The 20,352-nt window shown below is 48.6% G+C and overlaps 7 protein-coding genes across 7 annotated transcripts; 2 read left to right on the forward strand and 5 right to left on the reverse strand.

Annotated features, from left to right (window-relative positions):
* Nucleotides 1–190: 190 nt before the first annotated feature.
* Nucleotides 191–1,311, reverse strand: BCR38DRAFT_427341 (Endoribonuclease L-PSP/chorismate mutase-like protein). The gene is made up of 6 exons (XM_040859833.1): nucleotides 1,163–1,311; nucleotides 964–1,062; nucleotides 836–909; nucleotides 703–778; nucleotides 599–651; nucleotides 191–551 (listed from the first exon to the last, which is right to left on the reverse strand). The coding sequence occupies exons 2-6, from the start codon at nucleotides 1,013–1,015 to the stop codon at nucleotides 435–437; spliced, it is 372 nt and encodes a 123-aa protein (XP_040718147.1). The 5' UTR covers nucleotides 1,016–1,062; nucleotides 1,163–1,311; the 3' UTR covers nucleotides 191–434.
* Nucleotides 1,312–3,141: 1,830 nt separating this feature from the next.
* Nucleotides 3,142–3,991, forward strand: BCR38DRAFT_388203 (Chloroperoxidase; the record flags this gene model as incomplete). The annotated part of the gene is made up of 1 exon (XM_040857524.1): nucleotides 3,142–3,991. The coding sequence occupies one exon, from the start codon at nucleotides 3,142–3,144 to the stop codon at nucleotides 3,874–3,876; it is 735 nt and encodes a 244-aa protein (XP_040718148.1). The 3' UTR covers nucleotides 3,877–3,991.
* A 162-nt stretch (nucleotides 3,992–4,153) lies between these two features.
* BCR38DRAFT_365078 (Alpha/Beta hydrolase protein) lies at nucleotides 4,154–5,717 on the reverse strand. The gene is made up of 3 exons (XM_040857223.1): nucleotides 5,152–5,717; nucleotides 4,926–5,085; nucleotides 4,154–4,859 (listed from the first exon to the last, which is right to left on the reverse strand). Exons 1-3 carry the CDS (start codon nucleotides 5,381–5,383, stop codon nucleotides 4,391–4,393), a joined length of 861 nt encoding a protein of 286 aa, XP_040718149.1. The 5' UTR covers nucleotides 5,384–5,717; the 3' UTR covers nucleotides 4,154–4,390.
* A 354-nt stretch (nucleotides 5,718–6,071) lies between these two features.
* Nucleotides 6,072–7,299, reverse strand: BCR38DRAFT_427345 (uncharacterized protein). The gene is made up of 3 exons (XM_040859834.1): nucleotides 7,147–7,299; nucleotides 6,872–7,063; nucleotides 6,072–6,699 (listed from the first exon to the last, which is right to left on the reverse strand). The coding sequence occupies exons 1-3, from the start codon at nucleotides 7,155–7,157 to the stop codon at nucleotides 6,411–6,413; spliced, it is 492 nt and encodes a 163-aa protein (XP_040718150.1). The 5' UTR covers nucleotides 7,158–7,299; the 3' UTR covers nucleotides 6,072–6,410.
* Nucleotides 7,300–8,580: 1,281 nt separating this feature from the next.
* BCR38DRAFT_510588 (uncharacterized protein) lies at nucleotides 8,581–9,568 on the reverse strand (the record flags this gene model as incomplete). The annotated part of the gene is made up of 4 exons (XM_040865015.1): nucleotides 8,581–8,888; nucleotides 8,959–9,101; nucleotides 9,135–9,220; nucleotides 9,408–9,568. Coding segments are annotated over 4 exons (486 nt in total), but the record flags the coding sequence as incomplete, so codon positions are not given.
* A 4,764-nt stretch (nucleotides 9,569–14,332) lies between these two features.
* BCR38DRAFT_337589 (uncharacterized protein) lies at nucleotides 14,333–14,836 on the forward strand (the record flags this gene model as incomplete). Its single annotated transcript, XM_040855544.1, has 2 exons — nucleotides 14,333–14,460; nucleotides 14,512–14,836. 2 exons carry the CDS (start codon nucleotides 14,333–14,335, stop codon nucleotides 14,834–14,836), a joined length of 453 nt encoding a protein of 150 aa, XP_040718152.1.
* A 436-nt stretch (nucleotides 14,837–15,272) lies between these two features.
* Nucleotides 15,273–16,555, reverse strand: BCR38DRAFT_483145 (uncharacterized protein; the record flags this gene model as incomplete). Its single annotated transcript, XM_040863584.1, has 3 exons — nucleotides 15,273–15,564; nucleotides 15,623–16,327; nucleotides 16,389–16,555. 3 exons carry the CDS (start codon nucleotides 16,553–16,555, stop codon nucleotides 15,273–15,275), a joined length of 1,164 nt encoding a protein of 387 aa, XP_040718153.1.
* Between the last annotated feature and the right edge of the window lie 3,797 nt (nucleotides 16,556–20,352).

Genomic DNA, 20,352 nt, shown 5'->3' on the forward strand with positions numbered 1-20,352 from the left:
TTCAGCATGGACCACTCTACAGTTGGGATTTTCGTAGGGGCTGATTAAGGGTATGGCTGCCCATTATCTTTCTGAATCTTGTGAATATGCCGCCTTCCATTGTGGAGACATAGTCTTTGTCAGAGATGGTCCGTACATACCCACCACCCCTACTTGGTTCCAGCCCACCAGAACTAGCCTAGCTTACCTAAATACATCACCCTTATATTTCTCTGTGCGCCCCAACAGTCCTTGGATGCATCAACCTTCATTAATCACTCTGAGAATTTTGTCTATATGTGTCGCAAGGGGACTTTCATATGCCAATGTCTTTATGGTTCAGCCTGCTTGACGCGTATGAGTTCAGCTACGGCGCCATGAACTCGTTTTATGGCGGTTGAACTACCTTTCTTTACAACCAATGGTGAATCCGGGGCGATAATAACGCTGACTACTCAAAGTTTCGCACTTTCGGTGCCTGCCATTGCGATGCATTCTATTTCGACGACGGCACCCCCTGGCAGACATCCAGCCTGGATGCAAGTTCGCGCTGGCGGGTTTGGCGGAAGAAACTGCAAGACTTAGCGAAATCAACGCAGACTCTGAGACCATTGCTTACTGCGATGTATGCCTCATTCATGGTGTCGAAGTCCTTCATGTCTTGCAAGTAGACTGCGGGACCCAATTAGTTTGGAAGAGGAAACATCGCGGCTAAAGGCTCACCATTGAACTTGACAACCTTTTCGATGGATGAACCAGACAACTCGAGGACTTTCTTAAGGTTACTCAAGGCAGTGGTCTGCAAGTATATCAGTCATGCCGCAAACTCTTTCCATAAAGAAAGCGAAGGCCTCACGGTGGCCTGTTTGATTTCCCCTTTGCCGATCTGGCCTGAGCAAAATACGAGGCCAGGTACCGTTACGGCTGGGCCTGCAAAATTAAAGTCAGAATTTTGATATTTGAAGGTGAAATTCAGGTACTTACAGTTGTGAGGCCTTTGTGGAAATTCCTCGTTGCTGATAAGTTGGCGAGACATGATGACGAGTATTTCGACGAGCAAATAGTTTTCATGAACAGATACAGTAAGCAGATTACAGTTCTCGAGGTGGATCTGGTCATGAGGGGAAATCTTTCATTCCATGAGAGCGCTCCGTTGTCGGATTGCCGGCTGACTCGACGTCGGCTCGGGATGTGTGATTAACATACCGGAGCCGACGATATTGTAGCTGAACTATAATTTGGGGGCCAATCAGCCATTATAATACTAAGAGGTTGACCGAACCGTTTTCCTTCCGACAAGTGTAAATTATAAAGAAGATTCCCTATCGCAGCCGAAGCGAACTCTGTAGCCTGAACCCATCTCCACATACAGCAGCACCAGTCTTCGGCCGCGCAAACTTGACAATAAAAGTAAATACTCGACCCCATACGCCTTTGTCGTCCTTATAAATCACTCTCATGGGCGCTCTCTCCACGCCACCGTGAACTGTCGAGTTTTCGTGAAACGACGAACCCCCTTGTGTCGTCCCTCGCAGAAGTGGATTTCCAGGATATTAGGAGCTTCAATGAAGCCGGAAATACATATATGGGGTGTTCCTCAGTTGACCGCTGCTCGCAATATGTAAAGGAGGATGGGTTTGATTATGCCTAGTTTGATTTGCTGCATCGTTGAGACAATTCGCGCTGAGTTTTCCGGGGCCATAAATTCCAAGGGCAGCTTCTAGAACCAGATTGCGGATCGAGTATGCATCTTACAGTCGATTGGGGAAGTTCGACGTCAAATCCTCAGCCTCTGCTAGAGAACATCGCATGGGAAAGATAGTCCTTTCCATCGACGTCAAGGACCTTCATTAATGTTCCCCTACGGTCTGAGGACAAATATCGCTCACAGGACATTGTCTTATAAGATGTCATGAGGTGGCCGACATTGCCTCCACAATTGAGAAGCCATTTACGTCGTGGAGAGCATCGCGGACTTCACAAAGATATTTCCTTTGGTCTTTCGAAATATGAATATGAGAATTATCCCAATGCACCGATGCAATTCCAGGCTCAGATCAAACAGGATACTGGTGACGATGGTCGGAATACTACAGGTTGACTAGGAAGAAATCTATTTCTCTGTTGTGAAAGGGGTGACGGTCGTGCACGCGAGGCCCATCTCGTTTGCTACTTTAAAAATTGTATGAATTCGGTGGCTCACAAGTGGTTCCCCAGCGGGTCAATGCTTGCGATGAGATGCTGGCTTATGGAGTATTGATGTGTGGCAGGTTCGATCTCTTTCTGTTTGACCATGCTCTTCAGAGATTATACAATAGAAACAGTGATTAAGACATTTTTTCAAACCTGCACATTTCAATATATAACACGATCCGTGACCTTCGGTCAGATTAGGAATGATATGCCTGGCTGAACTGAATCCTTGTCCGAATTAACGTATCATGATGACTAAATCAATATCTTAAATTCCAACTAGTAGTGATATTTTACGACTCGAGTTGTATGTGTAATTATCGAATATCCTCCTAGAAGCTTGCAAAAAAGCGAGACATAAATCTGGGTATACCCCTGGACGGAACTACGCCATGTCAAGGGACCAATAGGCCTCGGTGCTGAGTTGTTCGACAGTTAATATCAAAAGGACGATACATGTATTCATGACGCCACGGCCCGCCGGCAGAACCCTGCAACCGTAGTGTCTCCACCCACCTCTCTAGATGGGACGACAGCTCTTCCGCATAGGCCGGTGTCCAATAATGTTAGAGGTATTTGGGAATTTGGCATGAAGCACAGCCCGTTGTAGACCCCACACTGACAGACTCTTTCGAGAAGTCGAAGTAATGAGTCCCACTGTCGCATGAGCGAGCGCCGAGGTTAATATGCATGACATGCGATTGTGTGACAACCCCATATGGCAAGATGGCTGCAATGGTGAAAATCAATTTACTTATAGAAACAGCACGAGTCATGGTGAGAGCCTCCTTAATGACGACGCCAGTATATATTTCTCAGTGGCCTTGGTCTTCTTGGATGATTATTCACGGTATTGAACTTTACAGTCGTCCCTCAACTACCTCTGAACCTCTGCGTTTATTCATTCTTTAGATTAGGTTCTATACCTCCTCAGAAGTCACGTTCAGGTCCATCCACTCACTTTATTAAATGTGCACCATTAAAGTCCTCAGCCTCCTGGCCGCTACCACCAGCTTCTTCACCACAATTTCTGCCGTCAGCGAGACGACCAACCCCTTCCAATTACCCGGCACGGGCGACGTGCGCTCGCCCTGTCCAGGCCTCAACGCCCTCGCCAACCACGGCCTCCTCCCCCGCAACGGCAAGGGCATCGACCTCGCGATCCTGTCTGCGGGCACGCTAGCCGGCTTCAACCTGGGCCAAGACGCCGCCACCCTTGTCGGAACGCAAGCCCTGGCGTCGTCGGCAACGGGCAACGCCTCCACTTTCGACCTCGATAATCTCAACGAGCACGACCCGCAAGTCATCGAACATGACGGCAGCATGAGCCGTACCGACTCCTTCTGGGGTGATAACCACTCCTTTAACCAGGAGGCATGGGATCGTACCCTATCTACGTGGGGCGACAACGAGACCATCACCTTCGCGGTCGCGGCCGCTGAGCGCACGGCGCGGTTTGTTTTCGGCGCTGCGGCGAACCCTGAGTTCAATGCCACTTTCGCCAACAGCGGGTCTCTGCTTGAGTACTCGTTGATGCTGTCTGCCTTTGGCGACCCGGTCGAAGGGAATGCCAATAAGACTCTGGCGGTGTTCATGATGGAGAACGAGAGGTTGCCTTTTAGCTTGGGGTGGACTCCTCCCACGACGCAGATCACGGTTTCTACAGCCCAAGCTATGGCGGCGAAGATTGCGGCGTTGTTGTGAGGGAATACAGGAAAGAAAAGAAATAGAAGGAAAAAGGAAACAAGCGTATGGGCCACAATGTTTAACGATTTATGGTCTATAGCATTAGACTACAATGAATTATGTTTATATCCAGCAGGCTTGGGAATATGGTTTGATCAAAGAAGCACTCCTGTCTTACCTAACTCGGTCATGAAAAGCGAAAGCGCTGTGGATGCTTTCATCCGAACTTCCGTGCATGCTAGTTGGAATCTGGCGAATGTGCTGAAGGAACAAAGGATTCTTAGGCAATAACTCTCACTACAACAAAACGGATTTGAATACCTTGGTTGATAAGGTAAAGCTATTGAAACATTTGGGTTCACCACTTGCCATTTCCCATTTGGAAGTCGACGTGATCTAATATTACAATACTGCCACCTTCATCGTATAATCCACAGTCCAGGTAGCCAATCCAGACATTGTTTCGAACTCGTGAGCCCTTTTCTGGCTGGACGAGATACGTCTAACCGATTTTCTCCACCAACACCTCCCTTTATGCCTTCAAGAACGCCTCCACCTTTTCCGCAAACTGCACCGGATCCTGCACCGGCGCAAAATGACTAACATTCGTCATCATGACCAACTGACTACCCGCAATCCACCCATTCAACAACGTCGGCTCATACAACACGACTGCCTCCTCATACTGCCCGCCACAAATCGTGACCTTGCTGCCAAGCGTCACTTTCTTGAAATCCGCCTCCTCCCAAATCGGCAGCGTGGCCTCGAGCGTACTCACAGCGGTTGCGAACGCAGTCAGATCGCCGTCCGGTTGCAGGGTCTGGTACTCGGCGATGGCGCGCGTGGTGAACTCGGTATAAATGGCGGTGCTCTCGAAGCTGCTGTTGGTCGAGCTGAAGCTGTGAAAGCCACCGTAGACGAAGGCGCGGTCGATAAGTGTGCTGTTGTCGCTCGACATGAGGGCTGCCAGGGTGCCGGCGCCCATGTCGCTCCATCCGACCCTGTGGTTGATCGGTCAGTTTGTGCAGGTTATGGTTGGCATCGATACGTGAGATGGTTGAGCTTACCAAGCTGCTTTTGCGATGCCGAGTGACTCCAGCAAACCCGCGGCGTCGCTTGCGTAGAGTTCGTATGTGAAGGGTGTGCTGTCCATGGTGCTCCGTCCATGGCCACGATTATCCATTGCGATGACCTGGCGAGTCTTCGATATGGTTGCGATCACGTCACCTGGATTTGGCGGTTAGTCTGTGACGCGCAAATATTCATATACTGAACTAGAAATGAGTAACATACCCCAGTAATCTGCGTTGCCGAACCCTCCGTGGAGGAACAAAACTGGAACGGTATCTGCCGATGCAGTTCCAAATTCCGCATGCCATATTTGCACACCGTTGATCTCAGTCTTACTTCCGGCAGGGTTGCCCGGTAGAGTTGGTGTCGCTGGAAGAGTTTCCCAAACTGGCGTCGCAGCGGCAACGAGGCCGGCCAGACAGGCGGCAGTGATTATGGGGTTGAACTTGTACATAATGAATGAAGTGAAAATCTGGCAATGAAATGAAAGACTGAACGTTCACTGTGGATAAAAGGATGGATGACAAGTGGTGATTGGGTATGGCATCGGCACGCGACGACTCTATATACACCTGGAGTCGCTTGCGCTCACCCAAAAATATGGATTGAGTCAGGATACCCCTGCTAAACGATCCAGTGGTCACTGCTGAGTCATGTGCTTGGTTAGGAGACCTATCGCATCAGGTTGGCACTCTGTGGTATCCATATTGATGTCCACTCGGGGTTTGGGAGTTCTCCGGACTAGTGGCTGTACAGGGACAGTGGCTGTACACCCAAATCAGTTCCCTTGGCGGAATACCACATAGTTCGCATGAACTAGAAACTCAAGCTAGAACAGATACAATCGCCTCAAACTATTCCTCGGGAGGAGCCGTAATTGGCCAGCTTGTCCCGAGGCTCGGGCTCGGGTAGGAGGCTCCGCGTACAGATTCCAAGCGCTTGGTGCTCCCCATAAAATAAACCTTCCTTAGAGGACCTGATATATTGTTGACCCACTCGGCACTGTGCGCATATTGAGGCAACTCCTATTGACATCAACAGCATGCAAAATATATGGTGTAACAAAATGGCTGACACCACCGTATCATTTCTTGAACCTCAATCATCGATGTATCGGCAAAGAAAATCAGGCACATAGCAAGAATGCGTCCTTCAAGCTACACTTGCTCAAATTTGATCTGCTCTAGTAGACGTAGGATAGCTGAAATACGCGTCCGTGTGGTGCTGCAAGAAGATTATTTCAAAATCTCTTGGCTGCCATCAGCGTTTAGAATATGTGTGTTTGCGCTGACTTTGAACCAAAGGAACCTCCAATTTTAAATCCAAGGTGAATCTTCGACCACAACTTGCTGCCTACCCTGCAAGCGTTTATGAATCCGGCATCCCCGCCCACCTGTTCAAGAGATGGACCCTATATCACATCCCAAAAAGCCCGCCATCGAAAGGCAATACTCCAATATTCCTTCGCCGACTATCGGAGACTAAGCTTTTGGCCTCCCACCTTGCCCATTCTTTGCCCGCATTCCCCTACCCTGATTCCCCACACGGTCCAGGAGCTGGCCCCTGAGATTACGGATATCCTCCTGACGGGACGCATTGGCGTTGCTGCTATCTGCCATGGTGCGTCTGTATTCAGCGGAGCTCTGACCCGAGGCAGGCGATTGTGAAGTCGCAGTTGTGGTTGGGTTAGGCAAAGAACCGACGGTGCGGGTCTCCGTGATGAGTCGTTTTGGTGCGGATGCTTGCGACGGCTTGTTGCTGGGCAGGAGGCTTTGGAAGAAGTTAGAGATTGTGTCGACCATTGCGGATGGAATGTGTGATGCGTAAGGCAGTATAAGATTTAAGGAGCGTTTAATCAGAATCAGAGCCAGGAGTGGTATATAGTATGTACAAATGCTGCCACTGTGAGAGCGGTGGGGAGGGTCAAGAGATTACAGCGTACTTGTTGTCGGAACAACGTGTACCGTTTGAGTAATTCGAAGCAAATCGAGGAGGCGACATGTCAAGAATGGAAGGGAAGGGGTGAGATCCAAAGATCCTTGCCGAGCAGTTGGCTTTTGTTTGCAACGGGTGCCTGAAACCAACAGCTAATGGGCGCGCAAGGCAACCTAGTCTGTCTAACAGCGCCTCAATCCTACGGGCATGTTATCTGTGTGCAACGAATAAAACATCCGCTCGAGCTTCGACCGATGGCCAATCATAGTAAGACGGACTTACCTTCGATCCATCGTGTCAGCTTTTTCAACTGCTATATTCCTATGTAGTCTGCGTGTGAACCAACGACCCAATCTATTTCGAAACTGGAATTTAACAAGATTCCGTCCTTCGAAATCATCTAAGACGACGTTGAGAAATATTTACTAATGGAACAATAAGACCCTTGCGTGGCTAACCGGCTACACTAATGTCGGATCATCCCGCTAAACAGCGAGTGAACCCACTCTGGCAGAATGTAGTCATAAGTTAACCACCCGATCTGCGGCCATCCCACTTAAACGGCCCACTCCGCGACGCGACGCGCCCATATGTATCTCCATTACTATTTTCTATATTGACGACGAGCAGTGTTGCCCGCAGGTTGAAGGTCAAGATGATGGGGACGGACAACACGATCCTCAACAAGATCAGCTATCCGGGAGGGTAACAAAAAGATAAAATCAAGAGCCTTCTCGCTCTAATCAGATCAACAAAAGTACCTCAGCAGGTACGGCAAATCCACTGAGCCCCAACAGGCCTTTAACAGGTCCTGGAATAGAATCACCTCAGCAGGCGAACAACAGAACAAAGCCTTATCATGCTTGAACAGATCGAATTGGACAACAAAAGTACCCTAACAGGTACGAATAATGGCCTCAGTAGGCACGATGAGCAGAATTAGACCTCAACAGGCGAAGGGAATGGACATTCAATTCTATTCTATAGCTGAAATAAGCGCCGTAGAGTACTCCCGGACCCTAACAAGAACTTTACTTACATACAAGCGATTCGAGCAGAGAAGGCTTTCTTCGCTTCAAGAAGGACACTGGGATCGGGCACGACTTTCACCCATCTTTTTTCATCATCTTCTTCACCCTCGTTTTTCCAGCTAGTTAGTTAGTTTTCGGTTATCCAGTTCATATTTATGTGCATTCAGACACTACTTTCGAGAATCCATTATTCTGCTCTTATCTTGGCCTTGACAATTACAGGAGCATTCATCTTGTCCTGATCAGACCAATCCAGTGCCAGTGCCAGTGCCAGTGACAGCTTCAATTCGACTCCCAGAGTCAGACGTCCTGTTCTGTGAATTGTCCCGTCGCTAGTCGCAGAGGCACATCCGACCAACTTGCGTACGAGACTTGCAAGAGCGAAGTTCTTGCAGCCAGCATCACGATCTTTGTCTGATCAGACCAAAAGATGGGATTTGTTGGTACTGGAGCCGTCTTTTCAGTGTGTTAGGTGGTGGGTATATCCTACTGACCGCCTGAACCCGTTTCAGCACGTATAGAAGCCGCCGGCGATACACCCCTAAAAGAACACTCGGATTCTAAGGACTCGAAATTTATAGAATTAGACCATGACGGAGTTAGCGAAGCGGAAGATTATATAGTAGTGTACTATACTTGATTCAGTAGAAATTGGTTAATTATGTGGTTGGCAATTTTAGCGTAACGTGATGTTGAAGTATGGTGAATTTAGCAATTTTAGTATGGGCCGTAGGGTGGCCACGGATGGGATGGTAGACTTATTAGCAGTTGGGTACGAGGTCCTACAACTACCCTAAACACAGCATTGTAGCACTTGCTGGGCAACATCGCCTTGCTAACTGCCCTGCTGGCCTCCAATGCATCAGAAAGGCCAAATTGAGTTCGAATAGCCTCGACTCAATGAGTGCCGTGGATGTTTTTGACCAATATCATATGGTAACAGGTCGCAGTAGCCTGGCGAGATGCGATCATGCCATACGCTAGGAAGTATTCCTAGTTCTAGAGACTGTCAGGTCAGAGATGCAAGCATGTTGGTGCGAAAACGATATCGGGGATGACTCACCCTGTTCCACCTGTCACCGTACTTGGCCCTCACCTTGTCGGCGCTACCCAACCAGGTACTGTACCATCGCCAGATGGCTGCTGAATAGTGGAAACCCACAGTATCTATGCTGCAGTGTCTCTTTGATGAGCCCAAACTCATCACTGGACGGATTCACCTTAAAATAGGGCTTAAACCCCACATAATTGGCGAGCGTTGTGGGAGGTCGTAGAATATCGTGAAACCCGAGGAATACGGAACCATAATCCCGAATATCGGTTGGCTATCTGTATAAGGGTAGTGTCTTGGAAGAGGATGGAGGGAAGGGCAGAGATCAATTAACTATACTGGGCATACCTGCCTGTGACCACCAGTGACTACCCGGTGCTCAACCGCGGGAGCGCCTGTTTCTCCCCTTCACTTTGTACTATTTGGCCAATCATGCCTTGCGGCCTAGCCGTTGCTGACACCCATACTGCCACGCCCATCTCAACCCGGCAACCTGTAGGTAGAGAACACCGTCGTCCTCGAGCAGGTCGTACAAATGTCCGAAAAATCCCGCGATTTGGCGAAGGCCCACATGCTCCGCCGTTTCTAAGCTGGTGGTTTTGTCAAACTTGCTAACGTGAATGTACACCGAGCTGGCCACTTTCATGCGCCAACGCGACCGGCCAACTTAATCTTTGATTTTCTCAACAGCCAATTATGGCAAAGCCATACAACGAAGCAGACTTAATGCTAGCCCTTCAAGCTCTCAAAAAATGACCAAAAACTTAGTCTCTGACAAGCAGCAAAAACGTGCCAAGTCCCCCGAAGCACCCTCCAAACGCGTAAAAACGGCGTACCTTTCCGACGCGGTATTTTGCCCAATTCACGAACTATGACAGAATTAGAAGAGGAGGCCATTATCAAGCATATACTGGACTTAGATGCACGAGCGTTTCCGCCCCGGATTGCTGATGTGGAAGCAATGGCAAATTCTATCTGCGCGACACGTAACGCAGGGCCCATTGGAACGCGCTGGGCCTCGAGGTTCGTCGCACGCAAATATTTTCTCAGCTGTCGACCAGTTTGCGAAGGGAGCAAAAATGATAATGCACGAGCTCGCCCTCGTACGGGCCGAGTGCGCTGAGCTTCGAGAGGCAAATAAGATGCTAAGCCGGCGCCGAAGGACTAAAAAAATGCAATTACGGGAAGGAGAATCACTTATTTTCCAAGAAGGACAGGACCTACGGGACTCTAGGGAGTTGGCGACGCAGATACAGCAAGAGCGCCGAAATGGTGGTCGCGCAAAGCGTGTTGAAACGCGCCCGAGGCGCTGTGTGGTATTTGCAACGGGACTGGGCATAATGCGCGAACTTGTAAGATCGCATTGCCATCTTCTGGAGAGGAAGATTCAGAGTAGTTTCAATTAATTTACGGCGTTGTGGTTTTACTATTGTAAAATTTCTATGCGAGGTTATGTAAGGGTGGCCAGCTCGGTGTACATGCACGTTACCGTTTATTTTAATTAACGTACCCCACGGTCCAATTGAACACTTCTTAAGACCTCGTACAATAAGACATAAGTTAATTCAACTATAACGAAAAAAAAATAATTAAAACTACTCGGAACTATCTTCTTCAGATATCTCTTTACTATTCTGACAAGTACGCATATTATGACCGGGCTCTCCGCACGTCCTACAGCGTTGCTGAAGTATCTCTGGCCTCCTCGTGTCACGACCTGGGTTGCATCGCATTGGTATAGACCTCGATTAGGTGCTATCGACCAAGATTCTACTCTAAGGAGCGAAGGAAAGAAGATGACAACTTAGGTTTGAGGGAGCGCGACTAAGTCATCCACGCTTGGCGGGGCTCCTACAAGGGTTATGATTGGCTTCCCATCTGACACTGCCACGGCAGGTGTTCCAGCTGTAAGTCACCTGGTTGTAGTGAGTCTGCGAGGGTTGATCTTCACACCTCGTACGACTACGACTCCAGCGCGATTTATTATCTAACTCTCCGTTAACTAGCTTCTGAGACTGTAAATATTCTCCAGCTTGTATACGAAGTGATCCTCCATACTGTAAACGTTTTTTTCTCGTATAACGCCGCCGGCTAAGTGTCTCATTTGCCTATCGAAGCGCGGCGTTCTCACCCACTAAAAGAGCAAGCCGGTGCATAACCTGCGTCGTACCCTTCGCAAACTGGTCAAGTGCAGTAAGTGTAGCTGTCGGAGAGCTATTTTGATGCCGTATAACTCGGTTTTTCACGTATTCGGTCTGGGATTGTGCCTCAATTGGGTTATTTGGGGTCTTCGACTCCCAGATAATAGGAAGGCCAGACGAGGTGCCCGGAGGTGTTGGAGTATGTAACTTCACATCTAACTGTGAAATCACATATTCCGGATCGTACGGTACGAGTCCTGCCCCTCGGAAACCTCCTTGGATATTTGATATCGTAAAAGTTGCCTGGAACGCTTTTAAGAACGCGGAGAGGAAGTCCTCCTTCGAGATATGGGTAATATGTGCCCGCATAAGATCCTCAATTTCTTTACCGTACGCTCTTTTCAGTGCACGAAAACAGCCGATATCGAGAGGTTGGAGCTTATGCGACGAATGAGCAGGCATACAGAGTGTGATAATAGAGTTCTCTTTACAGTAGAGCTCGAAAGCGGTCGAGTGGTGGCTCTCGTGGCCGTCGAGAATTAAGAGGCGATAAACACCTTTCGTACGAAGCTTTGTATGTTGATCGAAATGTTGAATCCAGTCCTCGCCTCTTTCATTTGTAGCCAGCCATTTTTCGTAACCGCGATAACCCAATCCTTTATTTTCGTACCACGAAGATAGGTGAGTTTTACCAGCAAAGATGATATACGGAGGGATAGTATAGCCGTCCGATCCGACGCCCTGGATAACTGTAACCCATTCCCTATTCCCTTGCTGTACTGCTCTAGGTCTTCCACGTCGATCAGAGGTCGTTACAACTATCTCGGATGAGATTTGACCCATAAGAAACCCAGTCTCGTCAAAATTATAGATATCCTCCTCTTGAATTCCATACTTATTAATTGTATTCCATACGAGATAAAACCACGCGCGGTACGCGTCGGGATCTTCGCAGAGGACTCTCTGGTAGTCGATTATTCGATCAAAACGCGTCCGGAGGTCTGGTTGTCGTCGTACGAAGCTCGAAGCCCAGTTAATACCGACGCGTCCTGCGTCGCGTTGGTGGAGTAGTCGATTCGCCATATCTTCAACACCACTTATTCGAGGAGGAAATGATCGTGAATCTAGGTCGACTATGTAGCGTACGATCGCGTCTTCTTCGGAATAGGTAAGCTTTTGCGTTGGTGATCGTATATCCTGTCGTGAAGTACCGCCGCGATATCGGTGACGTAAGGTTATATGAGGGATATTATAGATCCGTGCTACGGATCGTACGCTTAGTTTGGGGTTATTTTGAAGCGCTTGAAGCGCTAATTGAATATCGCTTTCTTCCCAATTACGTGCCATTGTAGAAGGTGGAAAATAAGGGATAAAACCTAGGTTGTACGGAACTGCGCGAAAGTGTTCAATTGGACCGTGGGGTACGTTAGAAAAAAGCCCTTACTTAAGTTTAATATATGTTAAACCTCGGAGCGCGTTATATTGGAAGTACCTGCTGAACTTTTACTAGGAACTTAGTTTTTGTACCTAGTTAGAGCGTTCTTGTACCTGGTCAGTTTACACTCTTCTGGAAGTTTGGGGTATTGTGCAGACTTGAGTGATATCTGGGGGATGAACTAGGCATATGATTAGCCAATTGCATGCAAATTAATTTCGCTCCAAAGTCCCCTGCCGACAAGCAGTAGGGGCCCTAGGGGTAGCTTAGATATCGCCAAAGCGTCGAATTACAAGTCCACACCACACTATTAGCAGAACCTCATTGACTAAGTCCCAGTCACAGGTCTTTCACTATTTGCCACTGAAGCTCGGTATACTAATCAGCCATTTTCCTCCGTTATGTCCACAACCCAACTGGGAAATCGAAACAACTGGACACCCTGTTAACTTGAACTACCTACTGGGCCCGTGGCTAGTATGCCCATTACTGAAGTGCACGCCATAAAGGAAACTCTTGCAGCAATTCCCAGGCTATTTGAGTGTGAATTGGCTAAGGAATAACCTAATGAAGTTCTTATGTGAAGTAGGGGCCAAAGAGTGGGTAACGGATAAATTTATCCGCAGATTATTTCACGGCAGAGATTAGCAAAGACTTCATCCGAAACACCCAGACCTACCATGACGTCAAGCTCCAAGACCAAGTTGACAGACAGTATCAGAACTGCATAGGTAAAACTAACGCTGTGCTTGAGAACGAAGAGGCCGTGTTATTCCTGGCATCGGACATCGGAACAGGGCTCTTTTATCTCACATTGTTGAGCAGCAGTTGTGTTGACTCTTTCGTCGGCATCGAGCTGCGGAACTGGTGCAAACGGTAGATGGCAGCGTAATAGCATAATCCGGTATGGTCTAGCATTCTTTACTCGAGCACGCATGATCTATTGTCCACTTCCTTTAACCTTAAAAGGTTTGCATGACAGATCCATAGGGCTGATGTTGGCCAGGAATAGAATAAGTCGGATAGAAATAGAATTTCCAACTCTAGGCAAATTGCCCCAATGGGCTTCGTATCTGGTGGAACAGCGCATGTTTATTAGGTGAAAATGGGGCGGCTGTCAACTTAAGACGACGTGGTATCCACTCTACCGCGAGGAGATGAGGTACCGTGATACTGCATCCAGCATTAGAACCATCAACCTAGGTGCTGGTTTAATTCTCCATGCGGCATAAGGTCAAATAGCGAAACAGCCAATAAACTCCTGTAAATTTTGAAACTGGAGAGGATCCCGAAAACATGGATTTGCTCTCGGTAGAGTGTTGTGACCCCTGCATAACCCTATTGAACAGCGATGTCGGTGTCCGAGTCAGGAATAAACTCAAGATCGCTGGCACAGCAAGTGGCTGTAATCACAATGGCAGGACGGAAATAGACCAAAATGCCATCGTAAATTAATGAAAGCGAACGTGGAGAAATGATCAGCCTTTTGTCCATTAAAATGAGAATCGTAGCAACCTCATGACATCATGGCCCTCAAGAGGGTCGGATACGAGAAGATCATCAACGAGGGCTCCTATTCCGACTCGTGATTCAGCTCCACTCCAAGACAATACGGGAAACACCAGAGAGCCGAATGCACACGGCATCAGCATATAAGATGGGCCTGCTTGCTCGATTAACTGAGCTCTTATTCCTCATCACCGACACATTCGTTATCATTCCAACTTCCAACTACGACATCCATATTCATTAATTGAACATACTTGCTTGTTTATCTAGAACCATTCTTCAAAACATCAACACCGCCATAATGCAGTTCTCTATCATCCTCGCTCTCGCCGCCAGCGCCTCCGCCGCCACCCTTCAGAGGCGCCAGGCTCAAACCTACCCCATTGCAGACTTCTCCGCTGACTGCATCCCGCATAGCAACTACTGCTCGTTCGTAACCCTCCGAATCACTCCATTTCACCCAGAACACCAATTAACAAGTCACAGCTACAACTTCACGGTGAACTCGGACCCGTCCCTGTCCCCGAGCCACTGCTCCGCCTTCGTGCAAGGCCCAGACCAGCTGCCCGCCGTAGAGGAGGGAACCTGCTCCGACAACGTGGGCTACACGTGGTCCATCGAGCCCACGTCGGATGGCGGTCTCGACTTCGCCATCTGGTACGCGTTCAACGCCCGATCCAACATCACGTATTGCGCCTCCATCCCCGCCAGCCAGATCACGACCGAGACCGACGGCACTGCCAACACGCAGCACTACACTGGACCTAAGAACTTGACGGCTTCTATTTCCGAGTGCCCGGCTTAAACCGAAATGTTGCGGAGGTGGAGTGAGGATGAGAGGGCGGAGGACTTTATTAATTTCTTTGGTTTGGGGACAAGCATAGGGGATAAGTTGTAACATTGGGCGGAGTTATTCGCAATACTTAGCCATTAGAAGGTTAAAGGCGCCTGTTTAGATTATTGGTACGCAAGCGCCAGCTCTGATACGTTTATATTCGATACATATTTGAAAGATTTGATTTTTGCAGCTGCACCCCGGATGTAAATAGAGACCATATCCCCACAACCCTTTCGGCAATATGAAAGCTGCACGCACGGGTATTCTAGCCAGCCGTAACCGTACCATCCAGAGCCTAAACTAACCTCCGTAAAACCAATTCCATCCGTTATTGCATTTTTCGTGCTTTATTGCCCATCCCCTGTGGCAAACGGATACTGAGGGGATCATGAGGTGCGGCCATTTAGAAAGTTGTTTGCAGCTTGGGGTAGTACTTTGCTTTGGCCTCCAGATCCGCAAAGATGGCTGCTGAATCGTCTCCCTTCAGGTCCTGCATTCGATGAGTATCCTCATCCTCCAACTTCTCCATTTCCTCCAACGGCTCATCTTTCCCTTCCTTAATATCCTTCTTCTGGGGCTCGGTCGCCTTGGCGAGACCCGAAGACTCTCCAATAAGCAGGAATTGGGTGTTGACGTAGTCGAGGTGTTTGGGCTGGGTAGGCATCCAACGAAGAGCCCGGAATTCCTCCTTGACCCTAATTTTATTCTATTAGCAATGGGTCTGTAGAGAAATACGAGTTAGTGACGACGTACTCTTGCGGATAATCGGGGCCTTGGGGTAGTCGCGCATTTGCGGGTGCTTCGTAACCTGGGTTTCTGGTGCTGAGAATGAAGCCCCCGCGCTCTCGCAGACCAATCTCCTTCTGGACTTCGCCAAGCTCTTTAGGCAGAGTAAGCATGTACGCGAGGTGGCTCTCGCGTCCTGTAGTTGTGATGGCGTAGATACCTTCGCCGACAGGAGTCGCGGCGGGAGAGTGCCGTGTCCCGGCCGTTTTGGTAGCATAATCGGACGCAGAGAGAAACTCGTCCTTCAGAGTGGAAAATGATGCATTCGTCTTCTCTACAAACGCAATCCATTTGTCCTTGCCGCTGAGAGGAAGAACCTTCTTGGGAATTGCGATGAGTCGGCTGTTGCCCGCATCCCCAATTGTGCCCTCGCCGAGCTTGGCATCCTGTCCAATAGGACGAAGGACGATGAAGCTTCGCGCAATCTCGTCGACGCTGCTGGGTTCGTCGATTCCCACTCGGCCACGGAAGAAGAAGTAGACAATTCCCTTCTCAAGTATGCTCGCCGGTGTATCCCCATCTCGGCCGTCGGGCTCTACAGCGCTGGAGCCGTCCTTCTCGGGTTTGGACTTCTGCTCGCTGCTAGCACCATCGTCGTTCATTTGCTGTACCGTAGATTCGCCGTCGTCATCACGCTCCTGCTTCTTCTCCTCGTCATTGCCGTTGGCAACGCTACGAAATGTCAGATATTTCAAAGTTGGGCACGCATCGTGAAATAATGGTTGATTTGTACCTCGGGATGGTTTCTTCAATGGTCTTCTGCTCCTTGCCGTCATCGGTCTTGGTGCGCTTCGACGCTGGTGATATGTTCTCATCAATCCGATGCTTCGTGCCTGCAGCTTGCTCGGCCGAGCCATTGGCAAAGTTACCCTGCTGATCGGATGATTGAGTCGAAGTCATCTTGATCTTGAGAAGGTGCTACTTGGGGGCTGTGTTGTGGCAAGAACAAGCATACCAGACCGAAGAAGGGACGATTTATATGTATTCAGTTTACAAGATTGGCGAATGTAGGTGTGACGACAAAGTCGAGTGGGAAACCACAAGTGTCAGGCAGTGTGAAGGTCACAAGTCATGCAGTTGCAAGTAAATTAGCTCCACCTCAGGTGGTAGCTTCCCCGGATTTTATGACCAGTCTGATGTCATGGATCCGCTAGGGTTAGGAACGCGGTGACAGACTCGGGCCAATCAAAGCGTCTTTGCTTATTTTTCGGGTAGGAGCATGCAAGTGTCACAATGATGCACCTTACCACATAGTATTTCCCGTCAAGACGTGCAAGAAGCCGTGTGGCTGGTTTAACCTCTTATTAAAGTTTGAACCCGTCATGGAGACATCCCCTCGGAGCAGCTGGTCGGCACCGGAACTTCATAGGGAGTCAGAGCTCAGAGCAATCCAAGTTAACAGTACACACTCAAAGGCCAAGGCTACCTGTAGAACCTACAGTGGCCTCGGTGTGATGGCATGTTGCCATTGATCTTTAAACCAGGAAGCAGGCATGATTACATACTGGACGATCTCGTTACACTTCTTGTGATCAATAATGGACGCCGCGACAAATTTGCGCGAGTATGTCCTGGATTGACAGAGCGACGATCCAGCAACTTGAGGCCTGAGCGAGGTCTATTGCGGGTCATGGAGAACTTAGGGGCTTGCAGATAGTCGACCTGAGTAATATTAGGGACTTATGACTCGAGTGCCAAAGAGAGAATACGGCCGCCTGGTCTAGGGGATATTCATCAAAATACGAGGCTCTGGTGGCTAAGATGTGATAAGTATGCATGCTAAAAAGTTCCAGGGTAACGTGCATGTTCAGACAATATACAAAGTGTTTTCTGTCCAATCACGTTGGTAGCTGACCAGAGCCTATCGATACTAACCATTACCAGTAAACGTAATCGACCAGTACGCTTTATTGGGCTGCGATGGTGTAACTATGCTTATTAAAGATCCACAACTATCCATAGAAGAGCTCTTTCAGAAAGTGGTATCTGAGATGCCTAAGAGTGCAGGATTTCCCTCGACGGGAAAGTCTCTCGAGTGGATACAAACCCAACTTCGAAGAATCGTCAACCAACTAGCGTCTCTAAGAACTAGCCACTCTTTCACTATGCCTGGGAAGACTATACCTGGGAAGAGTGGTGTGAATGGTAGTTGTGGGCAAGGTATCGACCTTAGGGCAACCGTAGCAGAATGATAAAGGCGATCCGTATTGATACCACGGTGATAACGATGTCCGAGGACTACGACTTATTCTGCAACTGTTAGTGTTATGTTAAAACATAAGCTATACATAGAACCTGCTACATTAGGGCACAGAAGCTCCTATACAAATTGTCTTTGTACATTAGTAACTTAATATAACGTGGTTCACAAGCGAGTCGCGCACTAAGTGAGTCATGCTCCTTTAACTTTCATAACCTATCTCTCTACGACCAAAATTTAAATCTAATTTAAATGATGCTAAGTTGAACTTCGCCATCGAAACTATCAAATAAGACATAAAACGGCGTATCGTCCATGTGGCAGGCGTCACAGTCGAGAGGGAAGATTATCCGCAATCCAAAAACGACTTCACCGCATGGACCTGGATACAGCGTTGGAAGCGGTCTAGTGGTATTGGCTGCAGGATAGAGCGCTCATGATCATAACCATTTTCGATAGGGCCGTACGGTCACCGCCGCTGCTGCGCCACACAGCGACCGAATGCTCCACGTTCGTCGCAAAGTAATGATCTCTCATCCCAGTTTTTTCTTTTGTAGTTTTAAGCCGTCGCGGGGATTGATCTTTCTGTCCTGCCCTTTAATTAAACAACCAAAATACTCTTAAAGAGGTAAGCGTCGGGGTTTTTATCAGGTGTGGAGGGGTACCAGGCAGGCAGGCAGGCGTTGTAGTATTTAGGGACCCCTCGGGCCAACTTGGGATTGGTCCCTCACGCACCTTCATAGTACCAATACAGCCCCTAGTACATGGGTTCCGACAGTACCACTACTACCTAAAACTATCTGCGTATACATTCAGTCCACTTGCCTCCTATCGAAACAAAATCTCTTGGGACTCGAGCCTCAGGAAGGAACTCGAGTCATTCCACACCTTCCTATAACATCCTCTGTGCAAATCTAGCCACCAAACACTGAATTTAGCGCTTTGATGCAGCAGAATACTAGGCAAATTTGTGCAGTGGGCTACCATGTCGGTGTATAACTCGCGGAAGCCCGATGAGTTCCAGGTCTTGGAAATTATTCCGGGCGTGTTTAACAGCCAGATCGAATGTAAACCTCACAAATGTCTCAATCAAGTCGTCACCGGCCTATGAGGCGCTCTTTACTGCTGGGGTTTTGTCCACGGTAAACTATCGTCAGCTGTAATGGCGGACAGCCTATCAAAGTAACAGAGTTTTTCTTTAATGCTTTACGATACACTCGACAGGTCGACACAACAAGATGGCTTTGGGCGGACGCTGTCTGTATCGACAAGGACAACATTGACGAGCGTAATCAATAAGTAGGTATCATGAGAGATATCTACAAGTGAGCAGACGGGGTGCTTGTGTGGTTAGGCGAGAAGGAGGCATCGTTGTCGTTGAGCTTAGTTAAGCTGTACCCTGAACTACCGCTCATTCCAATGAGCTACGATTTAAGCTGCGTTATCGAGGATTGAGGGTGGGCATTCGAACCTCAACTTGTCATCACGCGTCTAATCAAATCCGGCTGGTTCCATCGCAGCTAGATTATCCAAGGGGTTGACTTCTCCCACAAGCGCATTATCTTGTGCGGCGATATGACAGTCGTTTAAGACAGTTTCGTCACTACATACTCAGAATGGCTTTTTTTTCTAGCCTTGATCGACCATGAGTCTCTAGCGCCACGATGTATCAATCCCATACATCGCACTCGTAGCATAATTCGCAACAATGAGCGTAGGACTTCGGTATCACTGCTTTTGAGGCGACACCGCTCGGATGCTCCCCTTTCCCATGATAAGATGAATGCTCCTGGAGGGCTGGCATCAGACTGGGAAGACCTAGGAATCATGGTTGATCACCGCAAGACCTGGTCCGAAGTATGCAAGGAGACTGCAATGGCGATCTTGCGGGGTGGCAAAGATCTTGACATATTTAGCGGTCTACAAGACCTGAAGGACAGCCAGGCAATGCCGCTTTGCCATTATGGGTACCAGATTGGTCCCGCGAGAAAATCATGTTCTCAGCCTTGCGCTGCATCATGAAGAGTGACAGGTCACGCGGCGTTTTCTCCGAGGCCAATGCTTGTAAAGGCCTCCCACCGTTAGTTACTTTTCAGAAGACCTAACCACCCTCATGTTTGAAGGAGTCCTGGACGGAACTGAAGAGATGGGGATTCCTGCAGATCTGGATGATCAAAAGGGTGCTTCATTCTCTTTCTTCCGATATTCAATGGCGTGTGAGAAACTTGTACAGAGATAAGAAATTACAGCCAGCGGCGAGCGAGTCTTATGGCCTGGTATAAGTCGCGATCCAGACTCATACCCGCATGGAAATATCTACAAAATTGGCCAATCTTCTCTAAGGTGCATTGCATTTTTGAGGCGCCAGCCTTATCTCTGAGGATCTTCCAGCATATTTCGGCTGCTGCGAGCATGGCAAGGTTTGAGGATTGTGTTCATGAAGATGTGCTCCCGCTTACACATAATCCTCACGCCCTTTGGAAGACCAGAGCTAGGA

The sequence above is a fragment of the Pseudomassariella vexata genome (assembly GCF_002105095.1).
Source record: "Pseudomassariella vexata strain CBS 129021 chromosome Unknown BCR38scaffold_4, whole genome shotgun sequence".
NCBI lineage: Eukaryota > Fungi > Ascomycota > Sordariomycetes > Amphisphaeriales > Pseudomassariaceae > Pseudomassariella > Pseudomassariella vexata.

Coding starts and splice junctions, on each gene's coding strand:
- BCR38DRAFT_427341 (XM_040859833.1), bottom strand. CDS start 1,015: ATGTCTCGCCAACTTATCAGCAACGAGGAATTTCCACAAAGGCCTCAC. Junction 910..963: donor TCCACAAAGGCCTCACAACT/GTAAGTACCTGA, acceptor TTAATTTTGCAG/GCCCAGCCGTAACGGTACCT. Junction 652..702: donor AAAGGTTGTCAAGTTCAATG/GTGAGCCTTTAG, acceptor TGGGTCCCGCAG/TCTACTTGCAAGACATGAAG.
- BCR38DRAFT_365078 (XM_040857223.1), bottom strand. CDS start 5,383: ATGTACAAGTTCAACCCCATAATCACTGCCGCCTGTCTGGCCGGCCTC. Junction 5,086..5,151: donor CGGCAACGCAGATTACTGGG/GTATGTTACTCA, acceptor CGCCAAATCCAG/GTGACGTGATCGCAACCATA. Junction 4,860..4,925: donor GGCATCGCAAAAGCAGCTTG/GTAAGCTCAACC, acceptor GATCAACCACAG/GGTCGGATGGAGCGACATGG.
- BCR38DRAFT_427345 (XM_040859834.1), bottom strand. Junction 6,700..6,871: donor ACACGTTGTTCCGACAACAA/GTACGCTGTAAT, acceptor CTTCTTCCAAAG/CCTCCTGCCCAGCAACAAGC.